Here is a 26,175-nt window from a genome sequence, read left to right on the forward strand (position 1 = left end):
TTATCCACTATGACGCCTAGATCTCTTTCTTGGGTTGTAGCACCTAATATGGAACCCAACATTGTGTAATTATAGCATGGGTTATTTTTCCCTATATGCATCACCTTGCACTTATCCACATTCAATTTCATCTGCCATTTGGATGCCCAATTTTCCAGTCTCACAAGGTCTTCCTGCAATTTATCACAATCTGCTTGTGATTTAACTACTCTGAACAATTTTGTATCATCTGCAAATTTGATTATCTCACTCGTCGTATTTATTTCCAGATCATTTATAAATATATTGAACAGTAAGGGTCCCAATACAGATCCCTGAGGCACTCCACTGTCCACTCCCTTCCACTGAGAAAATTGCCCATTTAATCCTACTCTCTGTTTTCTGTCTTTTAGCCAGTTTGCAATCCACGAAAGGACATCGCCACCTATCCTATGACTTTTTACTTTTCCTAGAAGCCTCTCATGAGGAACTTTGTCAAACGCCTTCTGAAAAGCCAAGTATACTATATCTACCGCTTCTCCTTTATCCACATGTTTATTAACTCCTTCAAAAAAGTGAAGCAGATTTGTGAGGCAAGACTTGCCCTGGGTAAAGCCATGCTGACTTTGTTCCATTAAACCATGTCTTTCTATATGTTCTGTGATTTTGATGTTTAGAACACTTTCCACTATTTTTCCTGGCACTGAAGTCAGGCTAACCGGTCTGTAGTTTCCCGGATCACCCCTGGAGCCCTTTTTAAATATTGGGGTTACATTTGCTATCCTCCAGTCTTCAGGTACAATGGATGATTTTAATGATAAGTTACAAATTTTTACTAATAGGTCTGAAATTTCATTTTTTAGTTCCTTCAGAACTCTGGGGTGTATACCATCCGGTCCAGGTGATTTACAACTCTTCAGTTTGTCAATCAGGCCTACCACATCTTCTAGGTTCACCGTGATTTGATTCAGTCCATCTGAATCATTACCCATGAAAACCTTCTCCATTACGGGTACCTCCCCAACATCCTCTTCAGTAAACACCGAAGCAAAGAAATCATTTAATCTTTCCGCGATGGTCTTATCTTCTCTAAGTGCCCCTTTAACCCCTCGATCATCTAACGGTCCAACTGACTCCCTCACAGGCTTTCTGCTTCAGATATATTTAAAAAAGTTTTTACTGTGAGTTTTTGCCTCTGCAGCCAACTTCTTTTCAAATTCTCTCTTAGCCTGTCTTATCAATGTCTTACATTTAACTTGCCAATGTTTATGCTTTATCCTATTTTCTTCTGTTGGATCCTTCTTCCAATTTTTGAATGAAGATCTTTTGGCTAAAATAGCTTCTTTCACCTCCCCTTTTAACCATGCCGGTAATCGTTTTGCCTTCTTTCCACCTTTCTTAATGTGTGGAATACATCTGGACTGTGCTTCTAGAATGGTATTTTTTAACAATGACCACGCCTCTTGGACATTTTTTACTTTTGTAGCTGCTCCTTTCAGTTTTTTTCTAACAATTTTTCTCATTTTATCAAAGTTTCCCTTTTGAAAGTTTAGCCATACACAAAGAATCAATTCAAGCACAAGCTGATGAATTATAACTTATACATATGAATTAAAGATGACAAACCCAAGTGTCCCATTTCTTTTCTTTATAAAGCATAACAGGTGGCATAGCAGCTTACACAAACCAAGACAATCCATCCAATACTATGATTGAAGTCGCTCATAAATCCAGCATTGCGCCGTGTAGAAAAAATTCATGAGAAATGTTTTGCATTTACATTTGGTGTTTGGGTTAGTATAAGGTTTAATCTCTTATCAGATTTAAATCCTCTGATAAAATGTCTTGATTGGTTAGTTTGAATCATGTGACTTCATTCACATATATTTTTTTTTGTTCTCTTTAAATCCCTTAGCAATGTGTATTGTTTGGCCAAGTGTGATCATGTGACTTTCATGTGTTACTTTCTCTGTGCCAATATCATTACAAAAATCCTAAAGCTTTAACGCATAGCGTGAAACTGTGTGTCAATTTACTATTTTAACCAATTTTACGTTTTATATAAAGATCAGCTTCAATTAATACCGGTTTGAAAAACTTTGGATGTACATAATAGTGTCTATACAAGATCCTAAATTACATCGCTTGGAGTTTAAGGAACTGATTCAGTTTCTTGTAAAGTAAACAACTGCAGAAAACCTTCTTCAGATAGATTGGAGTCTATTTCTTTATTCTATTTTGACACCCAGCTTCGATACAACCACTACATTTTCTTAAGAATTCAAATGAAACAGGGCAGAACATTGTTATAAACTAAAAAAAAACAAAAACTGTAATGCTTGGCTTGGAGGCACACACAAAAATGAGAATTGGACTTTTATAAATATTTTTCAATTCTTCAAAAGAATTTAGTACTTTAAGAGCCATAATCGGGCATAGCATAGTCTCCACCAGTCCAGCGGTGCAATCCTATAAACCATAGCTTTCAGATTAATCTCATCCTTCCGTGTAAGCCAGCATGGTAACACCCCAGGCAAACAAGAATAATGGTAATTCCATCCATCCAAGTTTGAATTTGAAGATGAAATCTATTAATCAAAATGATGTTTAGCTAAAACAGGCTTGAAGGTTGGAGTGGGGTCATCAAGCCGAAACAGGTAAGATGAGTCAGTCCGGTGAACTGGAAAATCTCTTTTCCAAAACTGGAAGATCAGCACATTTTCAAAACTCCCTGTGGTCCTTAAAGATTTCAGAGGATTAACTATGAAAAGAATTCCAAAAGCCAGAACGTATAATTCCACTGTCCCTTGTCAAGAGCTTTTTCTGCATCAGGACTAACAATACGCCCTCGTTATAAAAGTATTTGTCCCATAATAGATGAATAAGTTGGCATACATTGCACAGCCCATACCCGTCTTGCACAAAGCCCATCCGATCAGCTGACACTAGTCCTGGAAGCACCAACTATATAGTAGCTAGGACGGAAGCTATTATCAAATTTAGATTAATGAGGGATATCTGTATATAAATCTCGGGCTTAGCAGGGTCTTTTCATTTTTTAGGAAATACTATAATTATTGCCTGGTTATCTTCAGGTAGCCAGGATCTCTCTTAGACAGAGAATTCATCTTACCCAACTTCAGGCATCTCTTGACCAAGTCTAGTTCAAAAGTGGTTATATAGGGCCACCTAAGCATTCTTTCTTTGGGTTTCAGATAACTGAGGTTAGTGTAAATTAAAAAAAATGTTCCTTTAAGGTATCAGGAACAGCTTGGTCCAACTAGAACTTGAGATAACAATCCAAGAAAATATTTGTGATTCCATTAATGTCAATGTGGTACAACACCTTGGGAACCTTGCATTGCAGTGATGAAATATCTAGGTTCAAGCTTTTGATTAATGTTGCAAGAAGCTCACTAGATTTGTTGGCATACGTGAACATCTTTACTTTAAACGATAAAACATATTTCATAGCCCTCTAATAAAGAAGATGATTCAGGCTTTCCTTATGCTAGCAGAATATTATGTACTTTTTAATAAATGATTATCATGGTGGAATAAAGTTTATTAAAATAGTCTATATATAATTCCACATTGCTTAAAATGTCTTCTGAGCATATTTCATTTAAGAAAGACAATTTAATTTTGGGATGTCTTGCCAAGTCTCTTCTTGCCTTTCTTCTAATTGTTCTGTCAAAAAATGAAATAAAGTAATTTACTTAGTTGTATTATTAGCTTGTGGTTATTAAACTTTAACTGCTGTCTATGGTGTTTTTCCCTATTCTGGCAGTAGGTGTCGCTGTTGCTTTTTAAACAGCCCAAAGCCTCCGGCCTCGAAAGAGGTAGAAAACATGGTTCTTACATCAATAACGTGATAAATCCAGTCCAGAAATGCTGACACCTTTGTGTACACCCCAGGATGGTGAGGCTCTGCACATCTATTATCCCAGCTCACCATGCCAACCAAGTGCCAGGCGTGTTCTTTCTGGCACATCAGTGGGCCACCGCTGTCCCCCTGTAACAAATTTAAAGGAAAGAGTTGTACCATACAGTATTCACAGGTCTGGCACTGCACGACACAAGCTGCTCGTTCCATACCTTGCCGGCATCTACTTTCCCATCCAAGTACCCAGCACAGAGCATCCTGGGTGTGATTTTTCCATCGTACAAGTAGGAACCGTTGCATTTCTTTGTGCTCATTAAGGGAACGGCCGTTTCTCTCAATGTTTCGGGAACTTGTGCTGGCAAGGAGTGGAGAGGTTTTTTACACGATAGAGAACGCCCGCTGAGAAGTGACTGTGGCGTATGAAATAAGGAGGCCTTCCTTACCATTATGTGCTTTCATGTGTCCCCATCCAGTGATCCAGCACTGCATGCCCCCTCGTAAATTCTCCTTATACGGCGGCAAACACACAGCTTGCCTGCTATCTAATAATTGGAGGGGGAAAAAATGCTTTATCCTCATGCAATGGCAGTGGCTTCTCCGGCTTTGCTCTCTAGAAAAAAAAAAGTGTCCAGATACGCTCTTACCTGAGAAACGTAAAGGACTTTTCAGCTTCATAACAGCTATGTCATAATCATGGCTCCTTTCATTGAAGTTCGGGTGGTAAATAATTTTTTCAAGAGCTGAACCAGGCTGGCGCTCAGTGGACGCAATGCCTTCAAAGACCAGCCAGCTGGATACAGAGGGTGACCTGTGCCAAAAAAAAAAAGCAAGGGAACAGGGTTCGTTTAAGGTAATAAATAAACCACTAGCCTTGGGTAGCAGAAGCAGCCGGCAAGGTCACACGTACTTGTGCACACAGTGTGCAGCAGTGATAACCCACTGAGCGGTCACAATCGAGCCACCGCAGATGCGTTTGGAATGGAGGTACAGGCCGACCAGCCACGGCCAGCGGCCCTGCCCCGAGTCGCTTCCTCCGGCGAGCTGAGGTGCCTTTGTGCGGCTGCCACAGTCTGCACACAGAGAGAGATAGAACAAGCAGGGGAAGTCACACAGACCGCCAAATCGTATTCAGTTGCTGAGTAAAATCTGATTTCATATCTGCTTAAGAGGTGAGTGGTAACTGCACAGGTTTTAAAAAAAACAAAAAAAACCCTCTCAATCTAGTCTCTTGCTTTTTGACCTTGCTGCTTCCGTTTTGGGGGCCTTAATATTTTATTGGGAAAGAAAATAAGAAAAAAAAAAATGCTTACCAACAAGTGGGGAGGAACGTGCTTGCGATTTCACTGCCAGCTCCTTCAGTTACTTTTATCTGGCTGTAGGCCTGTGCTGGAAGGAGGGGGGCAGGGGAGGGCTTTTCTTATAAATACGGACACAAAAAAGGGATTTGACACTACCATGGTACCGCGGCAAACAGCAGTATTTTTGCTAGGGCTTCGGAAAGCAACATCCCAAAAAATTAGAAGGGGAAAAAAACCCCACACACACAAGGCCGTAACCATAACTTACCAGAACATTTTAAGGCAACAATTCTGCCTGAATCACAGGTGCTTCTGCAAGAAAATAAAAAGTTTACCCTGAAAAAAAGTTATCACACGGAGATACAACGGATTTGCAGATGCGGATCAGTGGGTGAACGTTTGTTGACCTCCCGCTCTGGGTAAGGACGCCACGTGCAATGCTAAAATGAAGTACCTGAGCTGCCACAGGTGGTCGGCGCTGCTGTCCCGGCTGCTCACCAGCTGAACAAACCCCTGCTGGTGATTCAAGCGGATGTCTGTGGTGTTCACTCCTTTGTGGTGCGTGAGGCTGCAGAAAGAAAAGGCAGAGGCTCCAGGATGGCACTTTGAGGCCTTGCTCTGCAACACTGGGCGACAGGCACATCAGGGTAACGTGCTCCTAATAAGTAAAACTGCGCTTTCAATGCAATTACCACCATCCCTGCCGTTCTAGAGGAAAAGGGCCAACTAAAAACTAAAAAACAAACAAACCCTCACACCATTCCTTGCTCGTGAGTAACTGATTATCAAGGCCTCCCTATGGTAGAACAGAGGTGTTCAGTCAGGCGCAGGTCTACATACAACTCCTGATGTATGGGCATCCTGGCAGGAGGGGAGGTTTGTGGTGTGTACACAGGGAAGTTGCCGGACCAAATCAGTGCCTCAAGCAAGGTTTGCTGTGGCAGACTCCCCCCCTCCCCTGAGACCCCACTCCTTGTCCATGCCTTGTGATAGTCCTCCAGCTTTTATTTTTCTGGCCCACACTGACTAATTCAGCATCAGCCACCTCCCTCCGGCTCACAGGAGAAGGTGGGTGAAACATGGAGTGGTCCCAGGTATGCTCGACGCAAGAAGGGTTTAAAAGACAGGAGATTTCATTATTTTTTGAACAGGGACTGGCACTTTGTGTCTAAGCCCTTCTTCCTAACCGCCCCAGAGAGCTATGAAAAACCGGATTCCTCATCGGCCGCACTACCTCTCCCTCGTGCCAGAAGTGCCAGCTGGAGTGCAAAAAAAGCCTCAAGCCCATGGGAACAAGCAATCGCTACTAGGACTCTGCGTTAAAGAGAGGAGAAACAAGAAGGAGTTGCATTAGGAAAGGATGAAGGAGAAAAACGTATGAAGTCAGAGATGGGTGTCTTGCTGCTCGTTGGGTCTGGTCTTGTCTACCTGGCGTGCCCAAGTTGTCTGCATATGGCAGTACCCAAGGAAGGCATCCATCCATCGTGACACACTAGGAGCCAGCTCGGTCTGTTCTCCACCTGCACTTCCAACAAGAAGTTTTCTGTATTTATTCTGAAAGAAACTGAAATCATTGCATAAAAAAATAGAGTCTGATTACTGGCTCTTCCTGTAAGCAAATCAAAACAGACTGCATCAGCAGGCTTTGTCCAATCAGATCTATTTGTCCCAATAAGATCATCATCTCACATGGAAGAAAGCCTGGGGAAGTATAGGAGTTTGTTTGTTGTTTTTTTTTTTTTTAATTAATTTTATAAATAAAATATCTGCAGAGGGAAGAAAACCAGCAGTTTCATTTCCATTTCGCATCAGAACCAGGGCTGAGATCCTGGCACTATGAGCCTTCATTTAGCGTACTCTAGTCCAGGGATACTCAAACTGGTCCTTGGGAACCCCCCCCCCCCCCAGCTAATTGGGTTTTCAGGATCTCTCTAATGAATATGCATGAGATTTATTTGCATGTACTACCTCTTTTATATGCAAATATTTCTCATGTATATTCATTAGGAATATCCTGAAAACTCGACTGGTTGGGGAGAGGTGCCCCCCTGGCCCACTCATTGTAGTTGACAGTCCTTGGCCAGGGGCCATGCACTAGGGCTCCTTCTGGAACCCTGCAATCACAGACCCTAAATCTGGCCACCAGGTGTCACCTGGGAGCAATAACCATAAATCCCTCTTCTCTGAGGGGCTGCATCCCCAGCTTACCCAGCTCAGGAGCTAACCAAGACCTACCTGGCTGCCACCGCTACTGGGCTGCCCGGGTTTCCAAGCATATTCCAGAATAAATCTTACTTTCCATAAAATGAACATAGCCAGTGCTTTTGAGATACCTGTCAGCTTCCGGCAACTTCATGTTAGGGGTTAGGAGCTGAAGGAGTTTGTTGGGAAAGAGAACGGTGGAAGGGGATGTCACCATCGCACGAATCACTTTCAACACAAGGAAAACTGGAATCTTTTCTAGGCTGTGACGCCTTTCTGGCGAACCACCAAAAGAGGTGATGCACAAGGACCTGTATGCTCTTAAAAGCTCGCGTGCTACAATATTTTTGTTGCTCCAGCATAAGGTATCAGAACCTGTAAAGATTCCAGTTTCATTCTGGCCCCCTCCCCTTCTGCTCTGAATGGGACAACCCCTCATTCTATCCATGGATCAAAATGAAAAAAATGTTTCTGTTAATTGATCCTAGGGATGTGAATCGTTTTTTGATGATTTAAAATATCGTCCGATATTTTTTAAATCGTCATTAATCGGTAAAGAGTGCGATACAATAGAAATTCCACCGATTTATCGTGAAAAAAATCGTTAATCGGGTTAGTGCACACTAACGGGAGTTAGGACACAACCTGAAAACCCACCCCGACCCTTTAAAACCGCTCCCTTAGCCTCCACCACCCTCCCGACCCCCCCCCCCCCAAAACATTTTAAAATTACCTGGTGGTCCAGTGGGCCCCGGGACTGATCTCCCGCTCTCGGGCCGTCGGCTGCCACTAATAAAAATGGTGCCGATGGCCCTTTGCCCTTACCATGTGACAGGGTATCCGTGCCATTGGCCGGCCCCTGTCACATGGTAGGAGCACAGGATGGCCGGTGCCATTTTATCCTGATCTTTCAAGAAGTACCCAACTTCGTAGAAAACAGATGTTAGAGATGTGCCAAGAAGCAAGGCAGCTGGGAGCCAAAATTACAATTAGATATCCTTGCAAATGCTTAATGTATATAAATAATAACAAATATGTATACTACGATCCTTCACATTTACGTTCCTTGAGAGTGCTGTACCTTAGTAGTTCGGGCATTAATGATCTCTCCTTAAAGTTTTCCTATAATTTTGATGATTTATGCTCCCTAACAACATCTTGGATCCACTTATATTCCTTAATTATTTTACTTCTATAATTACAAGAGTTTTGTTTTGATTAATTTCTTTTTGTTTTAGATTATATTGTTGGGGTATGATATATATTTTCTTCTTTATGAAAGATTAGATGGATGAATATGTTGTAAAATTTTGAAACTCTTTGTCAATTAAAAAAAAAACAAAACAAAAAACCGATCGGGCCGGACGAAAAAAAATGCACGATTTGAATCGGAACCGAACCGAACCCGGTTTCGATTCACATCTCTAGTTGATCCCATTAAGGCCCAAACATGCAATGCACAATAATGAATAAGAGTTCACGGAAATGTGATTTGTGGAGTCCTTCAGCGTCCTTATCTGTGCCCTCTCCTGAACTATAATGGGGATGGGGGCTCTTTATACAGCCTTAATTTGATTTAATCAGAATAGAAAAGATGACCAACTATATAAAAGTTATCAGGTGAAGGAAGATAAACATTCACTAGCTGTCACCTCAAAACTAGTTTGGGAAGATCTCGCTACGTCCAGCCCTGAAGTGGAAATTCCCGAGGAACAAGTGCAGCCATGCAGATGAAACGTTGCTGGCAAAATGAGAACAGAGAGCATTAGGTGGTCACATCGGGAGGGGGAGGGAAAAAAAATAAAAAGGAAAAACCTTTACTGGGAGTCCTGGTGGTGACACCGCTGCCTGTGTCGCTGCAGCTCACGGTCGTCTCTGTGTCTTGCACCATGGCAGGATCCTGGTGGGCGAACGGTTTCACAAAATTTTCCACTTCAAAATGAGAGAGAGAGGGGGGGGGGGGGGGGGGGGAGAAAACCATGTTGAATTTTAAAAAAGCAGCAACGGTGCCTTTCCTGGGACACTGGGGCCTTCCCATGCTGTCTCAGTTCCTCCCACTGTACCTCAATGAAGGCGCATCCCTGTTAAGCTGTACCCCAGAGCCCCAACTACAAATTCAGAAGAAGAGAGAAAAAAGAAAAAAAAACGAAAAAAAAAAACAGACTACAATGGCTCCCATGTTAAAGGTTCTCCTTCGGATACTGCTGTACCTTGAGCCAATTCCTGCGGTGTGTTTTTCCTTGAAAAACAAGACTTCACCCTAAAGAGCATCCTAATGTACATATGAAGCATGCCAGTGCATTCTTTGGTTCTGTACCACACATACGTTAGAATTACAAAAGCATCGACAGCTGCTGAATGCTCTGGCCAAATCTTCCTATAGCCTTACATTCGAGGCACAGCTTCTCAGCCCACGCCCAGCGAGGAGCCTGCCCCACGGGGCCACTGCAAAGGCTGCTCAAGAAGGGAACCGCTGTGGCTCCCAGCAGGGGCAAGAAGAACTAGTTTTAAGATTTTATGTATGACCCGGCAAAGCTTTTAATTCCTTATAAACCAGGGAGCTTTGTTTTCAGTTTCAGGTTTTATTTTTCCCCAGGAGTTTATCAGTGTTCATTATGACAGAAAGAAAAATTATATTTATCTGGAAAAATGACGTCTTTTTTTTTTTTTTTTCCCCCCTTCTGCGATTTCTCCTGGTTTTGTTCTTGTAATAAATGCTGATAAATTTCTTGGGAAAATAAAGTGAAAGAACTGAAAATTAAGTCCCTTACATAAACCAGGAATTGCCGAGGGTCCCATCACCATCTGAGATCAGGTTAGAGGGGACAAGATGCGCTTATGTTTTTCCTACCAAGCTCCTAGATTATGGTGTGCGAGCCCTCTGGATGCAAGACTGGAATTCAGGGACAGGTTTTGTAAAAAAAAAAAAAACACGAGTTTTTAACCAGTTTTTTTTTTTTAGGAATTGGAGCCCTTATATTAAAAATGGCAGCATGAGCTATGGGGTTTTTTTTCTCTTTTTGCTTGCAATATAATGCAATGAGCAGGCTCTATGCTTGGTAAAGTGAGACATTTTATGTTGGTGAGATAATCATCTGGAATGGTTTGTTGGTTTTTATCTGCTGTTGCTGTGCATTCATTTTGTAAACTGCTCTGCTATGTGATGGATGGTGCTGTATCAAATCCGAATAAACTCAAACCGCGGGTACCGAGCCAGGCTGGGCTGGAGGAGGGGCCACCACATAACTCCTTTTAGTCATTCTAAGCATGCAAGCCTGTAAGGGGCGCTCAGAAAGCCACCCTTGGCTGGGGTGCCATTTTGTCCAGCGCCTGCCCTGTTACCATAACTCAGGCAAAACAAGTATTGATTAAACACATTCTTTTGGAGGCAGGCAATTCCTCCCCATTCTAGTACAATAGGCTTTTGTTTTAAGTATCTCAGAGCAGTTCTTCTTGGAAAAAAAAAAACCCAAAACACACACAAACATCTTTGCCTTTGCTTCCGGCATATTATGGATAAAACTACCCGTGCGTGGGAAGGGTCCAAGAAATCGCTGACGAGCAGAAACAGTTTGGCTGCCAAAGGAAAGCTGTCCTGAAGCGTGGAGTGACGGGCTAGCTCCGTTGTGTTAACAGCTATTGCACCTAACCTACCTCAGCCAGCTTCCCTTCTGCAGGCCAACTCTCGTGGATCGGGCAATTTAGTGAAATAAATAGGACTACTACTGAGATCTATTACTGGAAAGCAGGTGGCAGACAGAAAGTAAGACAAATGTATCTAGGTAAATAAACTTGGCTGAAAATAGCTATCCTCAATCCGGCTGAGATTGTGTGCAGGCTACCACAGAACACGTACTTTTAGCGGTTACAAAAAAAAAAAAAAAAAGGATGGTCCTAGGGATCCGTTTTCGTCGGCGACATAAGCAGTACATGTACATTTGCATTTTCAAATGTACATCCACACTATTTTTGTCCCCAATCAACTGCCCACGCAAACAGACCAGAATCCCTTTGAGAACTGGCTGCAAAGTCCATGCATACTTTGCAACCAGGATACTCAAACTTGCCCCATATGAATGAATAAGCTAAATATCAGTGTTCTCTTCCATTTTATTTCGTCCACTATCGTCTTCTTTCCGTCTGGCCATCACATAGCTTTGGGTACTTTGCTAGAAAAGATAAAAGGTGCAATCCAAGTTCCCTACCTAGGATCCAAGTTCCCACAGCCGTGCCAGCCAACAACCCAACGGCAGCGATGATGACCAAGCATTTCTTAAAGGTGCGGAAGGCATCAAAGAAAGCTTTGGTGACATCTGAAAATCACAAGAAAGAGGTGGGGGAGGATCAACTAGGAAGTGGCCTAGAAGACTGTCTGCATTTTCCTTGTACAATCCCAAAATGCTATGGCTGTCCTACAACATTAGGAATGCAAGCACTGCTGCATGGGAGTCAAAGCAAAGGTCTGGGGAGCTCAGCATCTTATCTCAGCAGCGGCAAGGAGCAGGTGTACATAAGAAGCAGCATATGTAGTGCTGTCTGCCCCACGTCCAAGTCACGGTTTAGAGATGCACTGAACGTGGGGGGCAATATCAACAGCAGTGGAGAAAGCATTTCCCTGGCTGCTTCCCTCATGAGTTATAAATTCCAAGGGAAGACTAGCAAAACAAATATACTCCAGGTACAAGATTCACTTTTGGAAGCAAGCAAACATAGCTTCGACAAAAGTGCACAAGGACACCCATGACCTGTTAAATACCAGAAAACCCAGAGTTTCAGCAAGATTGCAGGTGGTAATCTAATGCACCACTTTCCTTCTAACAGGCTTGCTTTACACATTACAGTACGAGTTCATTGGCTTTTCTGCAGCTTCAGCTAAAACGACAGCATGTGAAGTAGTGCACAGTATTAAAAAAGTAGCATAAACAAGAAATAAAACTGCTGTACTAAGGCAGAGCATTGTCAGGACCTAATGCAAGCTTAATCATTTTCTCCATCCAGCTTTGATCTACTGAGGAAGAAAATGGAACATTATGCCGGGTCTTCTATTTATTCATTTATACGTCCCATCCCCCCTTCCTGCTATGCACAGATCTGACAGCATGAAACAGTGTCCCCGTCCCCCCCCAATACCATCACTTTAACTGCAATGTTTCCAAGTAGCAGTAAGGGGGTCGCCTTTAGAAACAGGCTTAACTTAAGGGTCCCAGCTGAATGGCAGTGGATTTCCCGGCCGCAGCACATTAAAACTGATTGAAGCACATGTTGGATATTTGGAACCTGTTAAAGTGCATTGCTTGATACAAAAGGCTGCAGTAAGGCAGGGTCTCTCCCGGAGGATGGTATTTAACGTCAGTCTGGGTACAAATGCAAGCTCTGGGGAAAAGGGGGTGAAAAACGTTCCGATGGCAGGAAATCACGCTACAGCTGTCCAAAGGCGCATGCAGCACCTGGAACACAAGCTTGTATCCATGCCCTTTGGAAACTGAAGCCCTTCCACCCCGGTGGAGCTGCCATAGCGGTAGTTTTTATGTAATCATACAATAAATGGCTGGAAAACGAATTCTAAGTCTTAATAATAATAATAATAATAATAATAATAATAAACATTGAAGGACCAGGCAAAGTGTATGGGGGTGGGGGATGGTACAGTTATAGATTTCATGGGGGGGGGGGGGGGGGATTTGCCGCCAGTCGATAAGTCAAGTTTAGAGGCGACTGCGCCAGCATACGTGACTCTGAAGAGGCCTTTGCGTTCCTTAATTCACGCTTTGTCACCGATCCTTCACGGTCGTTCTCAAAACCGGACCTGCCCTCTGCATGGTGCCGTGCAGCGAGACCGGGCTGCACAATGGATCCCAGACTCTGAGGAGAAGATTAAACACAAAGAAGGTTTTTGCACAATATAAGATCATTTTAGTTTACCAACCCCCCCCCCCTTTTTAACAGGGGTATGGGGGGTGAGGGGGGGGGGGCCGCTGAAGCTGGTAGTGCGCCAGAAAAATTTGTCACAGCAACGCTGAAAGCTGCTGGGATCGCACCAAGTGCACTGGCAGTCCTGGCAGAAGAAAGGGGTTTCCGAAGGTACCAAGCAGGTGTGGGCGTTACTTGCACAAACTGTCAAACCGGGGAAGAGGCAGGGGAAGGACTTAATTTTTTAAACGTGCTCTTGGAAGGGTTTGAGGGAGTTCGGCCTTGCGGCTGGGAGTCAGGCCACTGGCCCGCGTGTCACTTATCCCCTCCCCCCCTACTGTTACCACTTAAATCGGCTGTGGCATAGAAACATAGAAATGACGGCAGAAGAAGACCAAACGGCTCATCCAGTCTGCCCAGCAAGCTTCACACTTTTTTTCTCTCATACTTATCTGTTTCTCTTAGCTCTTTGGTTCTATTTCCCTTCCACCCCCACCATTAATGTAGAGAGCAGTGATGGAGCTGCATCCAAGTGAAATATCAAGCTTGATTAGTTATGGGTAGTAGGGGAAGTAACCACCGCAATAAGCAAGCTACACCCATGCTTATTTGTTTTACCCAGCCTATGTTATACAGCCCTTATTGGTTGTTTTTCTTCTCCCCTGCCGTTGAAGCAGAGAGCTATGCTGGATATGCGTGAAGTATCCGTTGGCTCATAAGTACTGCAGATGTTAAGAACTCGCCATTTTGCTGGATAACTCATGAGTTATAAAACGAGGGGAAAAAAAAAAGACAGCAGTTGTGAAAGAAGGGTCGATGGTGCTTGGATTCAAGCACCGGTTCTCTTTGAGCTGGCGGTTGAAAGGAGGAGGAATAAACGGCTGGGTCCAAAAAAAAAAATCCCCCCCAGAACACCTCGTTCTAAAAAAAGGGAACAAACTTCGCTCAAGGCTAGCATCTCCCTTCATCTACAGACTTCAAAGAAGCCTGAAAGCTATGGAGCCCACACACCTGAGGCGTTTCTCACTCAAAAACCCCTAGACTATAAAAAAAAAAGATTTGCATAGTACAGAACTGTTTAACATGCTGAGATTAAAATGCTTTGAGCATTTGGACGACTGACCGGACTGCATACTGAAAGTAGGTTGGAACCAAGGGACTACTGGCCTTTGACCTTGAGAACTGCTGCTATCATAAGTGGCAAGACTGCACTTGTGGGCTTAAAAATGTGTACATCTCTCTCACCCCCGCAGCTTAGAAAATCCTGGTTCAGAAACCAAATATACATTTTTATTCAATGCCAGTTCTCGAGTGCCACAAATAGGTCTGGTTTTCAGGACATCCACAATGAATATTCAGGAGACATATTTGCATACAATGGCGAACCGTTTGAGGCAACCCAGGGCTACCCCTGACTTAGGCCAATTCACCAGGTATTGACAGAGAAATTAGAACGTCCTGTGCCATGTTCTGTTCTAAGTGTGACGGCCGAAAGTTACGATTTAAATCTTTTTTTTTTAAGCAACAGCCTGTGGAAAGGATTGGGCCAGCTAAATCTCAGTCACTGAATACTGACCAGGCTAATGGGCAGGAGGACTATGCCAACTCTCCTGCTGAGGAACAGATGAACCTCTGCAATGGTAAGAACCGATTGCAGAGAGGTGTTGGGTGGGAAGATGGGGATCGGGATTTATCAGAGTATGGAGATTTTATTGCATTGATTATTGGAAGGGAGAAGGGGCTTTTGTTTTGTTTGTTTTTTTACATTGCATGTTGGGAGGGTCATCAAGATTTGAAGATTTTTTTCAGTGTTGGGAGGGAGGTTGGAGGAGAGGGATCAGAGGATGATTTCAAAGGACGTTTGCTAAATTTGTTAAAATTTATAGGGTCATTTTCCAACTCGTGTTATGGATTTTTCACATGCGTTAAGACTTTTTTTGCACGGTGCAAAGCTAATTTTTAAAAGGGGAGGGATTGGAGCGGAGTCGGAGGTGGGAATTTTGTAAAAGTGTGAAGTTTGTTAAGCTGTACAATGTCATGCAATTTCCCCATAACACAATTTGAGAGAGAGAGAGAAAGTGCACACGCCTCTGGGGGTGGACCATAGTAAGCAGCTATTTATGCCACTATAGGAGGCCCACCTAGTAACTCGAGGTGAGGTTTAGGGGGCCACTTTTACATGCAGAGTGAGACGTACAAACAGAACAGTGCACTCTTGTGAAGATTTGATCGTCATTCGGAGTGAGGAAACTCACACAACAATGACATTTGTACAAAGTTCTCTCAACCTAGCTTGATGTTACCAAGTAGAGAGTAGATAGGCGCTCTCTCTCTCTCTCTTCCCCCATATCGCATGCAATATTTTGATAAATCTAGCCCTTAGTTGATCAACCTTTGACTGGCTAGAGTTATCCATATTTTCAGCTGAAAATCTGCCCAAAAGATAACCAGAGGGTAATTTTCAACAGTGTGCATAAACCAGCACGTATACCCCCAAGCAGGTCCACGTTACGCCTGTATTTTATAAACTGTGTGGCAGAAAGCTGTGTGGTTTCTAAAATGTTATGCATCTCTGCCCAAAGCATGCACGTTTGTTTCAGTACAAGCACATTATTTTAATGTAAATCACTGCATATTTTGTAAGCATCTTTTATCATGCGCATCTTTTATACACAGAGGCAGGTATTTTATGTACGTACTCTGCTTATAAATATAATTACATTTCTAACATCATTTACTATTGGGTCAATTTTCAAAATAACCACTGAGCAGCCAAGATTAACCGGTTAAGGGATACCTTTCCCTACCCAGCCAAAAACTGGAAGGTACACATGTAAGCAACATGTACAGACATAAATAGTATTTTGTAAGAGCCAAACGTACCCGTGTACTAGCAGTGTCATGGTATGGGTGGTGTGGAGCATTCCAGGACGTTTGCACACAAAATCAGCGTTGTGCGAGTGCTGTACACGCCTACGTCACACCCGCTTTCCCTTTCGCTGCAAAACTTTCTCCTACCTAACCATCACGTTTTAATATTTATTTATTTTTAATTTTTATATACCGAAGTTCTTGTAGGGACTACAAATCACTCCGGTTTACATAAAACGAAGAACTGCTCAACAGAGAGCGGAGCTTTACATGGAACCGTAGAACATATGGAACAGTATAACTGGTTGACAATTTAACATAATAATAAATAAAGTGATAATACTTTAACTGGAAATAAATAAAGAAATATAATATTTTATATATAAGAAGTATAACTATTTAACGTAGCAATAAATATAAAAATAAGCAATGCCAAATAAATATATGAAATAAAGTGAATTTTTGAGCTCCAAGATAATTGTCCAGTTGCAGATTCTTAAAAGTAGTATTTGATACAGTATCTTTTACGGGGTTAATATCTTTTTTTTACGGGGTTAATATCTTTTACGGGGTTTTTTTTTTTCCTTCTCTTTTTCCCCCCTGAACGTTTCACCAAGCGTGCTTTCCCACTTGGTGCCATGAAATCTCCCAAATAACAGGCATGTTAAACAAATGTCAAAGCAAAGCAGTTAAAAGGCATTGCCGCCCTACCCTCTGGGAAGGTGCCATCTTTAAACGTACCAGGGAATAAAGCTCTCGGGGCTATTCTAGCACTTAACTGGTTTTCAGTGACTAAACTGTATGGATGCTGGGCTAGACGAGAGAGTTAGCAGCCCTCCAGCCCCTTCAATCAAGTTTAATAAATACTAAATGAGGTGCCTTACCATGTTAATCGGAGGGCAGCAACTCAGACAGCAGCAAACTCCACGCGGGCCTGCCTGCTTACAAGGGGAAAAGCTGCTGCTGTCTCCTTACTTAAAAAGGAAACAAAAATAAGAAAGGATGCCCTCCCCCAGCACCTCGACCCATTACTAAATAGTGGATCCTAATCACACAAAACCAGAGAGCAGCCTAATGAATGGGGCTCTTGTCTGAAAGAGGTCAGGAGGCCTGCTGGACTGGTTCATCCACCTTGACACAAGGAGGCTCACACTCAAGCAGGGGCAAACAGCACTGGACGGGGGCCCGGGTGACGTAGCAACAGCATCCCCACCCCTGCCGGAAAAAAAAAGGCTAAATTACCACCAGCTGCTGCACTTTTCCTGTTTAAAGAGGTGGCGACGTCCTGTTCGGCCAGATGAAGAGCTGTTGACATATTTCCAGTCTTGGGTCCGATTGTTTAGACAGGGCTTATCTGGTTGGCATGGGGGGGGGGGGGGGGGGACACAAGACACAGAGTTAATTACAGCAGGCACCTGGGGAAGCAAGGTAACAATAAAGCTATTATATCATTGTTGACAAATAACATGAACACCTAATATTCAACTTAAATTACAATGATTTCATCATTTAATGATATTTAATTGTTCACTCTTGAGTTACACAAATAATATATATAATACAAAGCTGGGTCAACAAATACCAACATTATTCTAATGTCTTCATCACGCATGTCACCTGCAAATAAAAGGTGATACAAAGGAGCTGGGATTTAAAATGTTTTAGGATAATGCTGTTATTTCTTTAAACCCCCAGCCCCGTGATGGATAATGTGTTTAACTTCTCTCCCCGAGTCTACACATTCACCTGCCTCGTGTACTGTGTGTAATTGTAGGAGTTCATGACTAACGTCGTCTGGGGCTTTTCAATAGCGTGGCTTGTCATAATCCTAATGGCTTATCTTATGGGAGGCGCCCCAGAACACAGCTGGAGCTTTGCCAGTCCTATTCGCTCAGCAGTATCCGAAAGGGTCAGAGAAAGATATGCTTACACAGGGGTTCAGCGCGGAGCAGTAAAGACGCCACGTTCTGCCTGCCCGCCCGCAATACTGGATCGAGGAGCAGCACTCTGGTGACCCACTAGCTCCCCCCCCCCCTTGCCACTAATGATGCACTTTTACTGAGGAATGGCCCGGGGCAGTGGCTGCTGGCACTTCAGGGGTTTATTTTCAACTGCAAGCCTGCAGTGTTACTGGAGCTGCAGGCACGAGGACGCTAAGAGCAGTGCTCACCTTCTGCTGGATCAGTCACCTTTCAAATCCCAGTGGTTTCCACTTTCCATGCAGTCACTCCCTTGCCTCTTCTGTGACACACACACACTCTACATCTACATCAGGGCAATTAGCCTCTGACACCGGCGGAAGGCACCACACACCCAGCAATCTGTTGCTGCAAGGCTCCAAACAATTGTCCTCCAAGGGAGGGAGGAATGGATGCACAGGGCAAGGACAGTGTATTCTTGTCTTGTTCATTTGCACCGTAGATTCCTCTTGCACTTTTGGGCTTCGGACTCCTGCTAAATAGGCCTCTACTGGGCCTTTGGCCCTTCTTATGTAGCCTAGTGGTAGCTGTAACAATCCTTTAGCAGGAGCCACAGACAGGCCAAGATTTCGGCATAAGTAATGTGATTAACTTCGTACAGTGCCAAAATTCAAAGGCCTCATGCTGTCATTTGGGCCTGCAGCACCAGTACCAGAAAAATAAGTCCTTGCAGGGCTTGTGAGCCAGCACATGCCCACAGGCTCTGCAGCAGTCTCGCCTCTCACACGGGTGAGGAAGGGGCAGGTCTCTCCCAGGTTTTATGAATGCACCTTGGTTTAAAGGCTCTGCTCCAATTTTTTTCTGTTGCTATGAATGCTGGTAGAGATGAGGGAGAATGCCGGAAAACGTGATAGAGAGGATCTGGACAGGGGTGTGAGGGATCTAAGCAGTCCCTTCTCCTGCAGGCTGGTGGCCTCCTCCACGTGTGGGAACGGGGGGAATTTTAAAAGGCTACACGTGGTGACGGAAGTAGGGCTTCCCCAGTTCCCTATACCCTACCTACCTTTTATCCTCTCCTCTCCTCCCCAACCCCTTCCTAGCTACTTACATTTTTTTTGTTCGATTACTTACTGCTCCTCAGGAACAGAAGTAATTTCCACGCGCTGGCTGGCTGCCGGCATGTGCACTTCCCTGGGACAGCATTGAATGGCACTGGCCCCTTTTCAAAGGCCCGGCACTTTGGCGCGTAACGGGGATTACGCGCATGGCCAGGCCCTTCCGAAAATGCACATAGTACATGCAGGGCTCAACCATGCATTTAACCCCCGTAATTCACGCATGCAGGGCTTTTAAAATTTACTTGTAAGTGCATCACTTTGCACTTTTTTCTTGTAATGCACTAAATGTCCCCTCACTGAATGATGACACTTACCTCTTGCAGAGTTCAACTTCAATAATCAAAATGTTCCCTTCCCCTGTCCCCCCCATGAGGAGACATTTTAATGCATTATAACTTGAACGACAGTTTTGATAGACCTTATAGACCAAGGATTACACAGACAGACAGGCCGGCGCCATCTTTAAAAATGGCGGGGGTCATCCAGTGCTCCCTCCATGTGACAGGGGCTGGCCAATGGCACGGATACCCTGGCACATGCTAAGGGCAAAGGGTCATCGGTGCCATTTTTATTAGTGGCAGCCGACAGCCCGAGAGCGGGAGATCGCTCCCGGGACCCCCACTGGACCACCAGGTACCTGTAAAAGGTTTTGGGGGGGGGGGGGGGTGGGGAAGCTAAGGGATTCATTTTAAAAGGTCGGGGTGGGTTTTTTGTTTATCGGCTCGGGCGCAGCCAATAAAAAAAAACCCGATCGTGCCGGACAAAAAAATAATCACGATGTGAATCGGAACCGGAATCGGAACCGATTCTGGTTCCGATTCACATCTCTACTCTGTATCACTCCATTTGGAAGGATGCACTCCAAGCCATAAACAATCTCTTAGCTTCCATCCATTTAGCTCTTAACACTACTAAAACCGAAATCATGTTCATCTCACCCCAAAATCATCCTAACCCCCCCCACTATCCACACACCACTTGCCCAACAAGTCCGTGATCTGGGAGTCATCCTTGACGACCATCTCTCGCTTAAGAAATTCATCAGTAATATACTAAAAGATGGATTTTTTAAACTACACTCCCTAAAAAAACTAAAATCCCTACTACATCCTCCCGACTTCCGCACAGTTATACAAACCACCATCTTTGCCAAAACAGACTATTGTAATGCCCTCCTCTTTGGTCTACCGAACAACGCCATCCAACCCATTCAAATATTACAAAACACAACAGCCCGGATTTTGACCAACTCACGCAGAAACGACCATATCACACCGGTATTAAAAGACTTACACTGGCTCCCAATTGCATCACGCATCCAATACAAGGCTCTCTCCCTTGTCCACAAGGCTTTATACAACCCTGAAATGAACTGGTTCAACGAATCCTTCCGCCTCCACCAATCCAACAGGCCCATCAGACACCAACATCTCGCCTCCATGCCTACACCTTCTCCCAAACATTACAAACTTACCTCCACGAGAGCCCGAGCGCTCTCTATCGCCGGGCCTACCCTTTGGAACACTATGCCTGTCGAATTACGACAAGAAGAATGCACAAAAACATTCAAACGGAAGCTGAAGACCTGGCTCTTCACCAAGGCATACACCTAATTTCCTCTCTTTCCTCTCTCATCCCCACCTACCCTCCTCCCCTTTCCTCACCCCCACCTTTAGGTACTTCCTTGCCCCCCTTCTGTTCAGCCGTCTAACATGCCCCTATCTCTTAGCTCGCTTACTCCTTTAACCCCCCTCCACCCCTCCTTCCCTCTTATCCACCTCCACCCCCTCCCCATCCCATCCCCTCCCCTCCCTCTTCCAACTCTACACACTTGTCCTTCTAGGACATTGCTATTTTTATGAATATTCTGTATATATTGATACTCTATATATATTTGTAAATTTCTGTAAATTTTGTTCATAACGTTTTTTCTGATTATCTCTCGCCCTTATTTCCCCCCCTCTTTTGTTCTCATGTTAACTCGTTATATCTGTTTGATGTAAATCGCATCCTCATTTGTTTTCATGTTACTTCGTTATATCTGTTCGATGTAAAACGCCTTCCCAGGCGCCAATTTCAGTTACACTGTAAACCGATGTGATATCCCTGATGAACGTCGGTATATAAAAATCTTAAATAAATAAATAAAAATAATGCAACCTCATCTTGAGTATTGTGTGCAGTTCTGGTCAGCACATCTCAAGAAAGATATAGCAGAATTAGAAAAGGTGCAGAGAAGAGCGACAAAAATGATAAAAGAACAATTCCCCTATGAAGAAAGGCTATAGAGGTTAGGACTTTTCACCTTGGAGAAGAGAGGGCTGAGGGGAGATATGATAGCGGTCTATAAAATAACAAGTGGAATAGAACAAGTAAACGTTAATCAGTTGTTTATTCTTTCGAAAAGAACAAAGACCAGGGGACATACAATGAAGTTACAAGGTAACACATTTAAAACTAATAAGCTAATTAAGTTCTGGAATTCGCTGCCAGATGATGTGGTGAAAGCTATTAGTGTAGCTATGTTTATAAAAGGTTTGGACAAGTTTCTGGAGGAAAAGTCCATTAACCATTATTAAGGTAGAGTTGCAGAAATTCACTACTTATTCTTGGGATAAGCAGCTTGAAATCTATCTACCCCCTTGGGATCTTGCTAGGTACTTTTGACCTGGCTTGGCCACTGTTGGAAACAGGATACTGGGCTTGGTGGACCTTTGGTCTGAAGCAGTATGGCAAGCCTTATGTAGCTTTGATAGACCTTATAGACCACAGATTATACCTACAGACAGGCAGCCAGTAGCACCTGTTTTTAGTGCAAACAGGGTGTTATAATATGATTGCCTATTGAACATTTCTGCTGTTAAGTGAGCTATTTATATTCAATAGGAGGATCTATTCACTTAATATATATTCTTTCCTGTCTTCAGTAGTTGTTTCAGTATTGTGTGCATTTATCTATCTAAATTCATACAGTACATTCACATATAAACAGGAGCTAATACAACATGTGATAAAATAATTTAATAAAGATATAATATATTTAATTGCTCTACTTATCATACAATAATTCATACAACCAACTGAAAAATAAATGATTCAAACTGAAGTCCTGTGGGAAATTATTTTAAGCAGGAGTTAGATTGCGGAAGAATATTGTGCCACGATAGAGAGGAATGAAGTAGAGAAATCACTGATATTAGTGCAATTATTTGATATAATGCCTATAAATTCTGAGAATAAATATGCCATTTTTTTTTAGCCTGCTTGTAACAAAAAAACAAGTCCTGAGATCAGATATATTGAAAGAGCAGTTACTCAAAAAGGCTAACTGTGCAGATATGTGAAGAAAACACGACAATAGCCTCTTGTCCACACCTAGCTGCTGTTGATGTGATAACAGACAGTAGGGGCCTCGATAACACTTACAGGCCGATACAGTGAAGTCCACGGGAGAGCGGGCGAATGCCCACTTTCCCGGCACGCACACTGACCACTCGCCGGTGCCCTCGATTCAGTATTTAAATTAGGCCCAGCGGTAAAAACGGGCAAAAGGAGGTGCTAGGGACACTAGCGCGTCCCTAGTGCCTCCTTTTTGACAGAAGCAGCAGCTGTCAGCGGGTTTGACAGCCGATGCTCAATTTTGCCGGCGTCTGTTCTCGAGCCCGCTGACAGCCACGGGCTCGGAAACCGGACACCGGCAAAATTGAGCTTCCGGTTTTCGGCCCGACAGCCGCAAGCCGAATTCAAATTTATTTATTTATTTAACTTTTTTTTTACTCTTCAGGACCTCCAACTTAATATCACCATGATATTAAGTCGGAGGATGCACAGAAAAGCAGTTTTTACTGCTTTTCTGTGCACTTTCCTGGTGCTGGAAGAAATTAGCGCCTACCTTTGGGTAGGCGCTAATTTCTGAAAGTAAAATGTGCGGCTTGGCTGCACATTTTACTTTCTGAATCGCTCGCAAATACCTAATAGGGCCCTCAACATGCATTTGCATGTTGAGGGCCCTATTAGGTTCGGCAGGTTGGACGCACATTTTCTGCTCCTTACTGAATAAGGGGTAAGGGAAATCGCGTGTCCAACGACAGGCTAACAGTGCACTCCGTCGGAGCGCACTGTACTGTATCAGCCTGATAGGGAGTGCCAGAGAAGAAACTGGAGTGAAGGTCAGAAGAATTAACTTAAAATGACCTACTTCAAACTAACTGTTTGAAATCAGAGAATGAAAAGCTCAGAGGAAAAGCTTTGGAACATTACCAGTAGCTAATTAAGTGACCGATGAAGGTGGAAAAGCTTTTTGAACATTACCAGTGGTTAATGGAGTGACTGATGAGCTGTTTTGATTTTCCAAAGTGTTTTGTTCCCAGATTTAAAAAAAATATATCACATCGGGAACTGTGAGGAAAGTATTTTTGTGTAAATATTCTTTAAATCAATCTCTAATCTTGTATGCTTTTATTGCTTACTCTCAGACTTATAAGTAAAACTTCTATTCTATAAATAAAGTATGTTGTGTAATCTATGACAAAATAATTACTAATTTTTCCCTTATACTATAAGTGCTGACATGGTCATGTTTCAACATGAATGCCTGCTTCAGGGAAGTATTGAAAGTGATGAGCTCTGTAGCTGAAGGTTGTCTGTCTCAATGTTTTTACAGTCCCCAGGATCACACTCATGCAGATCCCAATGTGATTATTGGTCTTCGATCCTGTGAAACCTGTGGGTATGTTTTGGCTATGACAGTTTGCTGATGAACAACACCCCCTGTGCCAAGGATTTGCAATTCCCATTTGCTGGGGATGAACAGGATTTCCTGATAAGGATCCCACAGCTGCAGCTCTGTATGGCCAAGTCTTGAGAAGTAGCCAGCCAGAGCAGATGGGCTGCACTGATATGGCAGGAACAAGTTTCTCATCTGTGCACCTGTGCGGGTGAGCAGGAGATAGATGTATTAGCACAAGAAGTGGTCCCCAGAACTGATGAAACCCTATTTTCTGGGACATTGTGTCCATTGTGACCAGCAAATGGGCAGCAAACGTTTGACAACAAGGGACCCTGCCACTTCATAGCTATCCAACAGATGGGATTGAAAGAAAAGAGCAACCCACTGGTTCTTGCACCTTTCACATGCTGTATGAAAGTAAGGAGGAGAGTGGGTAGAAGGATCAGAGAGGGAAAAATGGGGTTACAAGCAAAGCGACAGGGCTGGGTAATCTGATTATTTTATAGTCATTGCTACAGGGTGAAAGGAAAAAGTGCCCTTCCTCCCTCAATCCTCTCCCTGCTCGCCTCGTCCCCTCTACACTGTGCATCTATAGGAGACAGGCAAATTATTCACCGATCCAGCACAAATTCCTGCACCGACACTTTTCCCATCACATCGTCATACCAGCCAAAATGCTCTCCTCTAAAAATAATAATAATAATCCACTTTATATTTTTTACATGGATAATAACTGAACTGGGATTGGAAGGGCATCGCTTTGCTAGCCCGTTTGCTGCTATTGTGCTGCAGCGCTGTGCATTTTGCAGATTAAAGGAAACACCGCAAGGCCCCTCCCCCCACTCATTCCATGGGCTTATAATGAAGGCAAACCCAATGTGTGCCCTTTGTATACAGAGCCGGTAAAACGCCTCCCTTTGTGCCAGCTGGACATAAGCAAGTTGATTCTCAAATGCTGGCTTTACTGGACTGTATTTTGTTTTGATGGGCTCCGCTTGGACCGGGGAGGCAGTTTAGAAATAAACAGCCACATACTTGATCATGGGGAAGGCCTCCGGTGCCCTCTCTGTCCCACCAGACAGCGAGAGCAATTTTCTAAAGCCCTTCTACCCAGCTAAATCGCTTTGGAAAATTCGTTCCCGGACCAACTCCATTCTATTTATTTAAGTTATTTGAACGCATTTCTATTAAAGTACCTCTCTGCTCCAAAACAAAATACAACCTAGGAAAACCTGGTTAGTTTTTTCTGTCCAGAGCTGATACAGTTAAGAGTGGGACAGAAGTTAAATAACTTGCTCCAGATCGAGCTAGTCTGCTGGATTATTACGAAGCCAGGACTGCTAATGCATAGCAAGCTAAAAATGAAAGGACAGATCTCTGTTCCCTGTGGTGAGGAAGGTTGCTTCCATTAAATGCATTCTCCTAGGGCTGAAAGAATTCATCTTGCCTTTTTTTTTTTTTGTGCTTCATTCTCTTCTGGTAGGTAATTTGTATTCCCCATCTCGCTCCAGAAAGCACTTACCCACCTCCAACAGTCACCGACAAAGCCGGACGAAACTTACAAAAAGACTTTTCATACATCGAACAGGCTGACAGGGGTGAGTGCTTGCAAAATGGAAAACGACAGTCGGTGATGCGTTTCCAGCGGTGCTGCAGCAGCAGGGCGATGGAGGTAGGTGCAAAGGGATTGAACGCAGCTGCTCCCGACTCTCGGCTGCCGCATCATGGCTGCAAACCAGCACCCAACAGACTGACCAGAACCCCTGCTGGATAGAAAGAAGGACAACTTTCCAACGCCCATTTTGGTAGCCCTGAGAGTGTCCCTTTATAGTTTCTGTGCACTGCGTTTGAACAGCACCGAAGTCTAGAAAAGTCAGGTCAGAGTCACTGCTCTGAACACATAGAAACATAGAAATGATGGCAGAAGACCAAACGGCCCATCCAGTCTGCCCAGCAAACCTTCGCACTCTTTTTTTTTTTCTCTTCTCTCATACTTATCTGTTACTCTTGGCCCTTAGTAACCTTTTGGTTCTGTATCCCTTCCACCCCCGCCATAATGCAGAGAGCAGTGTTGGAACTGCATCTAAGTGAATATCTAGCTTAATTAGTTAGGGACAGTAACCACCGCAATAAGCAAGCTACACCCATGCTTGTTTACCGAGTCTATGTAATTCAGTCCTTGTTGGTTATTGTCTGTGTATAGATCCACTTTTCTTCATTCCCCCTGCCATTGAAGCAGAGAGCTATGCTGGATATGCATGAA

The 26,175-nt window shown here is 43.6% G+C and overlaps 1 protein-coding gene across 1 annotated transcript; it reads right to left on the reverse strand.

Annotated features, from left to right (window-relative positions):
- Window positions 1–1,612: 1,612 nt before the first annotated feature.
- TMPRSS5 (transmembrane serine protease 5) lies at window positions 1,613–17,102 on the reverse strand. The gene is made up of 13 exons (XM_029573201.1): window positions 17,031–17,102; window positions 13,095–13,227; window positions 11,571–11,678; window positions 9,181–9,297; window positions 6,592–6,727; window positions 5,618–5,731; window positions 5,432–5,475; window positions 4,773–4,935; window positions 4,510–4,673; window positions 4,309–4,407; window positions 4,078–4,220; window positions 3,842–3,994; window positions 1,613–3,669 (listed from the first exon to the last, which is right to left on the reverse strand). Exons 1-13 carry the CDS (start codon window positions 17,031–17,033, stop codon window positions 3,661–3,663), a joined length of 1,386 nt encoding a protein of 461 aa, XP_029429061.1. The 5' UTR covers window positions 17,034–17,102; the 3' UTR covers window positions 1,613–3,660.
- Window positions 17,103–26,175: the final 9,073 nt, after the last annotated feature.

The sequence above is a fragment of the Rhinatrema bivittatum genome, chromosome 12 (assembly GCF_901001135.1).
Source record: "Rhinatrema bivittatum chromosome 12, aRhiBiv1.1, whole genome shotgun sequence".
In the NCBI taxonomy this organism is placed as follows: Eukaryota; Metazoa; Chordata; class Amphibia; order Gymnophiona; family Rhinatrematidae; genus Rhinatrema; species Rhinatrema bivittatum.

Bases quoted from the DNA above. Each gene is read 5' to 3' on its own strand.
- TMPRSS5 (XM_029573201.1), bottom strand. The intron at 5,476-5,617 runs GTACTTCATTTT...ATTTTCTTGCAG, and splicing joins GACCACCTGTGGCAGCTCAG to AAGCACCTGTGATTCAGGCA. The intron at 4,221-4,308 runs GTAAGGAAGGCC...ACTCCTTGCCAG, and splicing joins ACACATGAAAGCACATAATG to CACAAGTTCCCGAAACATTG.